This window comes from Apteryx mantelli, chromosome 3, assembly GCF_036417845.1.
Source record: "Apteryx mantelli isolate bAptMan1 chromosome 3, bAptMan1.hap1, whole genome shotgun sequence".
Lineage (NCBI taxonomy): Eukaryota > Metazoa > Chordata > Aves > Apterygiformes > Apterygidae > Apteryx > Apteryx mantelli.
Window position 1 is genome coordinate 123,711,595 of NC_089980.1, and position 10,855 is coordinate 123,722,449.

At 37.9% G+C, this 10,855-nt stretch overlaps 1 protein-coding gene across 1 annotated transcript in view; it reads left to right on the forward strand.

Annotated features, from left to right (window-relative positions):
* Positions 1 to 10,356, forward strand: part of SLC66A3 (solute carrier family 66 member 3) — a 14,885-nt gene extending 4,529 nt beyond the window's left edge. Inside the window, exons 5-7 of the mRNA XM_067294293.1 lie at positions 804 to 924; positions 3,861 to 3,902; positions 5,938 to 10,356. Coding sequence (XP_067150394.1) covers positions 804 to 924; positions 3,861 to 3,902; positions 5,938 to 6,026 — 252 coding nt within the window. The 3' untranslated portion in view covers positions 6,027 to 10,356. The remainder of the gene's footprint in view (positions 1 to 803; positions 925 to 3,860; positions 3,903 to 5,937) is intronic.
* The last annotated feature ends 499 nt before the right edge of the window (positions 10,357 to 10,855 follow it).

Sequence of the window (10,855 nt, forward strand, 5' to 3'; positions counted from 1 at the left end):
GTAGAATTTTGCGAGAAAATTATCGTCTGATAATGTCCTATGTAGTATTAAAGATGGTCTTCGCCCTTTTTATGAGAAGAGAGAAAGTTAATTGAGATGAACTGCAGTTTCTACTGGAAAAGATAATACAAATGGGGATAAAAGTTTCTAAGCCTAATACTGATCCTTACTTGCAGGGGAAATCCAGGCACGGCGCAAAGTCCCATGTGGAGATCCTCTCCACTTTCTACCCACTGCCTTTGCAAAATCTCCCTTAAAAGGATGACAGGTCAAATAGTCCTTTTCCCTTCATTTTTTCCCCACCAATTGGACTCATTTTACACACATTCTTGTCGGTTTTCTCATTCTTTTATTGTTTTGTTTGCCAGACAGAATGGTAACAGATGGTATGAATCAACCTTTCTGTTTAGACTAGATCAGTCTCATTTCAGCTAACTTTTGTAAACAGTTTTATGTAGCAGGTTGGGGGGGAGTTATTACTTTGCATCTCATATTGTAGTTGCTTCTATCAAGCCTTTGCCAACAGTAGTAATTGTTGTGCTCTTTGAACTTCTTTCTGAGCAGTACCTCAGAACTCAGTCACTGGTTTCTGGCAACTTAAATTTTTTGCCTCACAGTTCCTTAATAGGGAGCTGTAATGCTTGGGTTACAAAAAATTGAAAAAGTGTTTTTTCTATTTTAAATGAAAAAGCTATTCCTAATTTTTAGTAAAGTGCATCCTAACAGTTAACCATAAGCTAAACACTCAGATAATACAATGGTGGAGACAGAGGTTTTTTTCTCTCTTTTTATATGCTTTGCAGAATTTGTGCACGCTAATCAGTGCAGCAAGTAAGCTTGCTCAGCTGCAGTGTCTCTGGCAGACAAAAGATTCTGGACAAGTGAGCGCCTTGACCTGGAGTATGTCTGCATATACCTGTGCAAGTAAGCTATGGGCAATTTGGTGCAAAGCATTGAGTTTTCATTTTATAAAACCATTTCTGCTCCAAATGCCTGTGTCAATAGGTCTTTGCTAAGCCACAGATAAAAATCTTGCCTAATGTAGTTTTCCATACTGACTACTGAGCCCACTGCTAAATGGGGCAGCGGCCCTAGTGGCAAAGGACACACAAAAGGCAGAGGTACTCAATGCCTTCTTCTCCTCAGCCTTTGCCGGTAAGACCAGCCCTCAGGAATCTCAAGACCCTAAGACCTAAGGGGAAGCCTGGAGCAATGAAGACTTACCTTCCATGGCGGAAGATCAGGTTACGGAACACTTAAACAAACTGGGCATACACAAGTCTATAGGCCCTGACAGGATTCATCCGTGAATGCTGAGGGAGCTGGCTAATGTCATTGCAGGGCCACTCTCAATCATCTTTGAAAGGTCTTGGTGATCCGGTGAGGTTCCTGAGAACTGGAAGAGAGCAAATGTCACTTCTCTCCTCAAGAAGGGCAATAAGGAAGATCCAGGAAACTACAGGCTGGACATCTTCACCTCGATCCCTGGGAAGGTGGTGGAGTAAATAACCCTGGATACTATTTCCAGAAAAGTGAAGGACAGGAAGGCGATCAGGAGTAATCAGCATGCATTTGCAAAGGGGAAATTGTGCTTAACCAACCTGATAGCCTCCTACAATGAGACGACTGGCTTGGTGGAAGAGGGGAGAGCAGTGGATGTTGTTTATCTTGATTTTAGTAAGGTTCTCGACACTGTCCCTCCCATAACATCCTCATAGACAAGCTGGTGAACTACAGGCTAGATAAGTAGACAGTGAGGTAGATTGAAAACTGGCTGAACTGCCAGGCCCAAAGGGTTGTAATCAGTGGCACAAAGTCCAGGGGGAGGCCAGTCACTAGTGGTGTTCCCTGGGGTCAATACTGGGTTCAATACTGTTTAATATCTTTATTAATGACCTGGATGATGGGAGCAAATACACCCTTAGCAAGTTTGCAGATGATACAAAACTGGGAGGAGTAGCTGATACACCAGAGCGCTGTGCTGCCATTCAGTGGGACCTCAACAGACTGGAGAAATGCGCAGAGAGGAACATCATAAAGTTCAACAAAGGGAAGTGCTGAGTCTTGCACCTGGGGAGGAATAACCTCATGCCCCAGTACAGCCTGGGGGCTGACCTGCTGGAAAGCAGTATTGTACAGAAGACCTGGGGGTTCTGGTGAACTCCAAGTTGAGCCAGCAATATGCCTTTGTGGCAAAGGTGACCAATGGTATCCCAGGCTGCATTAGGCAGAGCATTGCCAGCAGGTTGAGGGAGGTGATCCATCCCCTCTACTCAGCCCTGGTGGAGTGCTGTGTCCAGTGCTGGGCTCCCCAGTACAAGGAAGACATGGATATACTGGAGCAAGTCCAACAAAGGGCCACAAAGATGACGAAGGGACTGGAGCATCTGTCATATGAGGAGAGGCTGAGAGACCTGGAATTGTTCAGCCTTGAATAAACAAGACTCAGGGGGGATCTTATCAATGTGTATAAATACCTGATAGGACAGAGTAAAGAAGATGGAGCCAGACTCTTCGCAGTGGTGCTCAGTGACAGGATGAGAGGCAATGGGCACAAATTGAAATACAGGAAATTCCATCTGAACATAAGACAAGAGTTCTTCACTGTGAGGGTGACTGACTACTGGAACAGGCTGCCCGGAGAGGTTGTGGAGTCTCCTTCCTTGGAGATATTCAAAACCTGATGGGACACAGTCCTGGGCAACCTGTTCTAGCCAACCCTGCTTGAACAGGGGGTTGGACCAGCTGATCTCCAGAGGTTGCTTCCAACCTCAACTATTCTGTGGTTCTGTGAGACTAAGACACCACCTAGTCTCTTGAAATCAAGTTTTATCTTTGCCATCAGCTCAATATTTGACTTAGGTTCCTTTGACCATTATTGCATGTTGTCCAATAAAGATGAAAAAATTGAGAGTGCCTTTATGAAGAAAAGATCTCAAAATTCTAGGATTTAATAAAATTATCAATGATCCAGCATGAAAAGGTACTAAATTTTTTAGTTATGTAGACAATGCTGATTCTGAAAAGCAGCTACTAACAAATACATGCTTAATGCTAAATACCTCTAACTTTACGACTGTGTGCAAATACTTTGCTCAGCAGGGTGAATTTAAGAATGTATTGAGAGCAGTAATTAGTGCAGCTGATGTATGTGTTTGGTTAATTACCTGGTGGTCAGCATGAACACTTCTACAGCTCTCCAGCAGAAGTGCCCTTGTTGTATTCACAATACTTGTTTAAAACATTCTTAAATAAAGTGTATTGCTGTTGGATCTATTCCTTTGTGAAACAAATGGTTTTAAGTCAACAATTAGAAGTTGTGCTATGTCAGCTGAACAATAGTAATAATCTTTGTAAATGATTTTAGCCTGCCACAGATATGAAAACATAACATTTAGATATCATTTGCTGTGTGTAGGGAAGCTGATTTCCTCATATTTGCAGAAGCCTAACAGCATGCATGTGAACATTTACATTTACGATGCTAAGTCATGGCAACTTGATTGTGGGTGTAGCCTAGTACTAACTGCTGAAGGAAGGATTGAACAGAAAGAGAGCAGTAAACACTCACCACATCCCACCTAGTGAAATACATAAAATATATAATATATATAAAAATTCTAACTCTATCAGTGATTTTTTTGCAATTAAAAAAATACCCTTAATACAGCGTCACTCAGGTTTGAGAGCTTGGACTCAGGCTAAAATACTGAAGAGTAGACATACTAAAAATGGGTATGTTTATATAAGGTATATTTTCATGCAAGATTATCCTCCATCGCAAAATAGATACTTCATCATTTTTTTAAATATAAACATGTCATATCTAGTCCACTAATCACAATTCCTTCAATTTACAGCAAGAATAATTACAACTTTAATGACTACGAATGATCTTATAGGTGAGTAAAGTATGAAATTGTCTGCCTTTCCAAGATAACAGCTGCCAAGGTAGTAACTGTTTCATAAAGCAGTTTCTGTTCTCAGAAGAACAAATTATGAAACAAGGTTTAATACGGTGAGGAAAGGGGTTACTGCTAAAAAGTAGCACAGGATTACAAATGAGTAAGACATCTGAGGAAAACAAAAGAAGAAAATCTGCTTAAACTTGTCATACGTTGATACAGTGGTTCAGAAGCCATAATTTCTTTTAAAAAGGAAGAAGCACTACAAGATTTACTTAATTAGGAAAATACCAGAATAAAGTGTTAAAAAATCTTTTACATTTAAATACACTAATCCATTTAGAAAATTAAAATACAATAATCTTAATACATCTATAATAAGTGAGTAGTAGCTTTTCCAAATAATAAGTGGTTCCTTTTTTCATTCTAGGGTTTGTGCATTAAAAAAAATCTTCTATAAAACTGTTTAAAAGTCAGCTAGTATAAATAGTTTTAGACAGGGCATTTAGAAAGAAGTTTATAGTGGGGTGAAAGTGATAGAGCAAGCTAGTAGAAAACTCACCCCAAACTGACCTAAAACATATAATTAGCAGATAATTTCATTATAAAGCAAAGCTATTTAACAGCTTCTTACCATCCTATGAAAAAGAGTGATCCTGACAAAACTGATGGAGCTAAGGAGTTCAGCAGATTTTTCAGTATATGGTTCAAAATCATGATTTAGTGGATGTAAGGACAGTAACAAAATCACATCGTACTTTATCTGGTGGATCTTTGTTCTAGTTCAAAGCTGGTATTTCAGCAGAAGCATCATTTGAATGGAATTTTTTTTTAAAGCAGCCCTCTGCAGCACAATAAGGGTCTAGTTTTATAAGCATTTAAGATGGCTCTTTCACTGGAAAAGGAAGTCCCTTTTTCAATTGCTCATTTCCATTCCCGTGCTTGCTGCTTTCTCTGCACCAGAATACGAGCTTGTATTCAGTTAACTGGAACACCAAAAAAATGGCAAAGCATACACAGAAATTTAATCTAGGTCAGTTTTTGAGTCCAGTTCACACACAGCTGCATGCTTGTGCTGATAACCAGGAGGAGAGGTATATTGAGGGGACAAAAGGGAGAAAAACGCTGTCTAAAAGTGCCAGGGAAACTGAAACCCTTGAAAGCAAAGCTGGCTCTGGTTAAAGCTATTCTTTGAAATATTATAGCACAGTATACTTTGGAACGTGAAAGAGATGGCAGCAAACACTGATAGAGCAGCATTAAAGGAAAATGATTCTAGTCAACTTCTAAAACTTAACACTTTTGTCATATTTATCTTGGTTGCTAAAACTGTCGAAGGTCACTTCTGAAAGGACATTTTGTGTACATTGTGAATGCTCTATTTGCCAAATGGATAGTAGATATATTTATGCTACAAATTGCAGTCTCACAGGTAGAGATACTATGCTTATTTTGGTTTTAAAAAATTCTGAAAGTTAATCAAGATAGCGAGCAAACAACACTTTTTACTGAGTTGTCAGATTTTCTCTCATTAAAATCTGACAATATAAAATATTTCCTGTATCCCTGAAGTCAGAGCTTAACAGATGGTATTACAGACTAATCTTTCTATTATGAATAACACATGCAAGTATAAAGGACATGAGTTGCAACTCTGAGTTTCATGTTGGGTGTAAATATAAATTTAAATGAGACTCCTCAAACTTGTGCTACTCTGCAGGTTTTGTACCAAAAGAATTAAAGATACTGTGGTGTATTATTTTCAGCTGTCACCCGACAAATGCTAAATGCTCTTTTCTGCTATGCACTTCTCCACTGTTTCTCCCTTCTTAAGAAAAATGTGCCCACTGAATTTACTCTGAGAATTTCTGGGTTCCTGAACATGGTAATTTAGATCAGTTAGTTGCAATGAGTTGCGGAATGGGAACCAGCCAATTTGTACACCGGCAAAAGTTTACAAAACAATTTGTCTTCTGAAAATGACAGCTTTTTTTTTTTTTTATGCTTACAAGGTGTTTTTTTTCCCTTTTAGTACTCATCCGTTTCATAACCATGCTCATTCTCAACATCTGGGTCACAGCCACAATCCTGCACTACAGGAAAACTAAAAAGATTGATTAGAAGACACCCATCAGCACACAACATAGTCACCATTAAAAAAACCTGGACCAATTAAGCTTAAACAACAAAACAGGGTTTGAGGAAGTTCTCTCTCTTGAGCTTGTCTAGTATTTATCCCTAAACATACTTAGTTCAGTCACGCTTATTTTCTGTTAGAAATAATTCTAATAAGATACTCCATTTAAGCAGCATTTTTTATTGGTCATTTAAGACAAGTTTCACTGATATCACATTTTCTCTGGAATTTTTTACTAAATGAACAAGATATTTTGTATTTAGATTTTTATATATTTTCATACCACTTCAGTACTTTCTGGTTACATATAAGCAGTTTTCTTCAATTATACAAGAGCAATTTTGCATCAACATATTAACTCATCTTTCTGCATCTGCTACAAGTTTCAAAAATAACAGTAGATGTTTGTCTTTTTCTTGCAAGCAACTCATTAATTAGACATTAACTATCAGTATTTGAAGATAAAGAAAATCTGAATCAAAGCTCAATTCAAAATAAGGTTCTAAATGTGTTCTTTAAGTCACAGATCCAGTTGGGATTGCAGCACTTACATGCAACACTTAAATACTATAATTTATACAGCTGATACAGGATACCCACAGTCACTTTTTTCAACATACTATTCTTTAATTTCTTCAATTAATTTCACTATTTTTTAATTTTTTCAATATTTTCAATTAGTATAAAAGCCAAAACTCAATTATGACTTCTTTTTCAACACTGCAGCTTGAACTCTCATACATGAACTCTCAGATGTACTGTCTTGGGAGTAGCAGAGACTAGAATGTGTAGAAATGGATGAGACTAACAGAGTTAGAAATTGTGTTCAAGCAGAAGTTCCTGAACTGATACCCAGAGTCTCCAAATGTAGCCTGTGCTGATGATGACCTGATAACACGTGCAGTTTGATGCACCAAAGCAACCTTGTCTCTCATGTGTTTTCTGATGACGTTATTCCATGCTTTGTTAGTTTTTAGCTTTTCTGTGCTGAGGAATGCAAAGACTGCACTTGAATTTTTGCTTAGGGCATTAATCAGTTTGCACTAGGTATATTAAAAAAGGGGAAAGGATATTCTTTAGTAACTATTAAAGGGGGATTTTGCTTTTGGAAGTAATACATTTCCAACCAGTACTTATAGGTGGTAATCATAGGGCTTGCCCTCATTTCTCATCACTACATTCTCCAAATGGAGAAAATATGCCTTTTCCAAAGAGTTTTTATAGTATGTTTGTTGATATGGCATGTTGAAACGAAGGCACCCTTGATCCTGGCACCCTTGAAAAGTATGGGAAGAGTCCCTTGACTGCATTTGAGGCAGGTTTTCTTTCTAACATGTTATAAATCATCAGACACTTGTGGAACAGTGGGATCTGAAAGAGCAGACCTTTCTGCCAGGGCACGCTCCCTGGGACAGTCTAGTCATGCAATCAGACTGAGACCTTCAGTATCAGAAAACATAGCTGCCTTGTAAACTTTGATTTTGGAGTAATGGGAAGAGGTGTCTGTGGACATGTGATTCCATGTATCTGAAATTATGCAGAGCAAGTTAAAAGATGGGGATTCATTTTTCCAGTGCTCCAGTAAAATGTGTAAATGCTCAGAAGTGTTTATGTTCATTGAGAAAGTATTTGTAAACATTCTGTTACTGATTTTATTATAACTGTGTAGAATATCTTAAGTGGTTTAAATACTTTGGTGGCATGTGATATATTTTTCAGGTCATATCAATAAAGGATATTCTTAATGACTGATTAATGTCATTCTTACAGTGAATTTTCATTCCATTTTTTTTTCCTATTCCCATATATGGAGAGAAAACTGAATATTCATTACCGGTCATTAATGGACAGCTTTAACCTTAATACTTCAGTATCATGTCATATATTAACCTGTACAATGCTAAAGAGCTCCAACATATCTTAAAGGAAAAAAAAAAGCACTTACTTCTCATCCATATTTTTCTTTGAATTAAAGCCTCTTCTTGATAGACATCATTATGCTAGAGAAACATTTGTTTAAAGTCAAAACCCTGTCCGTTATGGTTGTCTTTCACACTCCTGAGTGATGCTGTAGCAAAATCAAGACATTCCATCATTCTCGGTCTGAAGATCAGCACTTCAAGTTTTCTTCATCAAAAAATACTGAAAATCCATTTTAAAAAGTCCTTTACAGGTTACTTTTAACATATTTAGAATAAATCAGCTTAAAAACCTGTGGAAAAAAGAGACTGAGGAAAAGAAACAGAGCTGGATAATTCACAAGATTAAAGTAAAATCAGTTTGTGGATTTGGAAAACAGGACCATCAGTTCTCTCTCAAGCTTCATAAAAACAAATCAGAAGGTAGCAGTAGCTAAGTTTACATGCATTTGTTTTTCTAGAGAATAACTTATTTCACTTTTGTACAGCAGAAATATGGTCAAGTCCTGCACAAGCCTCATAAAGTGTGGACCCTGTGGTTTTCAAATATGTAGGCCATAATCTTCTCAGTAGCTGGATTAAGGACAACAGCTTTAGACAAGATAGATGGGGAGAGAAAATCCTGTTAAACTTGTCATTCAATAGTATCACACAGGACACAACCAAGTTGTTTGCTGCATAATGCACCAACTGACCAAAGTCATGCAAAGAAAGTGTCTTGGATTTGTTTCAGCATTTGTAAGCCAATAAGCAACTTTTATCTACAGAGTTTGAAGTAACGCATCTCCATTCTTATATCTTGTATAAGTGCTGAACTACATGTTCATTGTCTAATTGCAGCAGTTCTCAGCATGCTCATAGGGTGAAATAGCATTTCCTGACCTGAATTTAGAGTGGGGTCTACTGGGGTTTTCATAAAGTATGAGTTTGTTTTCTGTGAAAATACAAGATTTGAGTTCTAGTACGGTCCATTGAAATTTCAGTATAATCCCAAATCCAATTATGAGTATAACAAATTATGCCCGCATTTGGTAAGAGTAAGCAATAATCTGCATTTAATCATAAATCTCAGTTGAATAGTATGAAAGAAAATAAATTTTCATCAGATTTACTATCCCTCCAAAAAAAAGACTAGGACACGAATCTAGGGATACCAGATTGCCATTTTTAAAATGAGAATATAGTTAGTGGGGGATGTGTGGCTTACTTTTCTAAAAAATCTCTTTCTGAGCTGCTCTCAATGAACAGGAAAGTCATACACAAATGCAAAAACCAGCACTAATGAACATAAGCATCTCCCATACCTGACCTACAGGCTTCCATATGCTTAGCATTTTGCACTGAATCCCAGACTCCTTAGAGGCATAGCCAGATGCATTACTTTTCGTTACACTAATCCAAAGATTTTATTGCTCTGACCATGCAGAGCTCCCTGTCCCTACCTGATCCCTGAGCCTCTTCTGCTGGTTTACATTGTGCATGTAGCTGTTCCCTAACCTGGTTTTGCTAAAGTCATCTATTAAAACAGGAGAGAAAGGGGGGAGCATCACTTCCGGTGTTCAGAAGCAGGCTTTTAGAGCACCTCAACTCTGGAGAAACAGGTTCATCTGCAATTAGCTAAAAGGTCTTAAAATTGAACAGTCTGCAATTTGCAAAGGGCCTTCGTTCTATCTTCTATATGAGGTAAAATTACTCTTCCCCCACCACACAGTCATTATCCTTTCTAAGAGATGTAACTGAAAGAAGGAAGTAACACTTGGGAGGCCCACCCACAGGAGGAAGTGTTGTAGGTGAAAAGCTACATGGTGTGGAGATCAGCTCAAGTGAGGTAGTTTTCCAGCATGTATTTTCTGTGGTGATGTATATCAATTATTTTCCTGCTAATTTTTTAGGCTGATTTGTTCCATTCTCTTCAACATTCTTCAACTATGATAACTGAGATTTTTATTTATCTATGCAGGGGAAGATGAAATGTTGCTTTCATCACTAATAATGGTTTAAGAATGCCCCAGTTTGGAATGTGAGTAAGTTGAAAATGGCTGAAAAAACTTAAAACTGGAAGACATTAAATTCTTGGTGTGCAGAGAATTTAATTTGTTTGCTTTTAGCTAGAGTTCTCCAAGATAAGAGGTCTTGGAGAGTATGGCTGTGGATACCTAATAGGGGCCTAAAAGCCAAAATAAATGTATCCCAAAGATCCTGCCAGTTAATCACTTCTGTTGGATCAAATTGCAATACCTTGGTAGTGGTCCTGGCAGACCTCAGGTGTTTCCTGCCTGATGGCAACATAGACATAGGCATCTTCAAGTTCAAGATGTCAACTATTCCATCCCACCTAGGAAGTGGTTTGGGATGAGTACCATCCCTACCTGGGAGAAAATCCAATTTTGGATTAAGGGATAAGAGATTTTTCACACTGCAGACTATTTTTGATGAAATGTAATTGCAATTATCCTAAGGACAATTTAAACAAATTGCCACAATGTTGTTCATGCCCTCCCTCCCCCCCTTTTTTTTAAAGCTCATTGTTGCTGTCTTTTAAATTGTCTAGTCCAAACAAGCAACTTCTACCTATTATTTATTCACAGGAAAACAGTTTGTAACAAGATGACAGACATCTTGCTTTATCTGGCAAGTATTCTTGAAACTAATTCAAAGCAATGTGACACAAAAAGCAAGCTAAAAATGATTATGATTAAAATCTTCATAATTCTTTATTTGAGTAGTAACATGGCTCCAAGCTAAGGAATACCATTAACCACTGTACTGTAATTGCAAGTCTGTGCATATTACTACTCTGGGATGTACACATGCTTTACACCTTTGAACTTGGAGGCTGATCAGCAGTATCAAGATGCTGACCTGTCTCATGCTATGCAAAAAGCATAAATGGC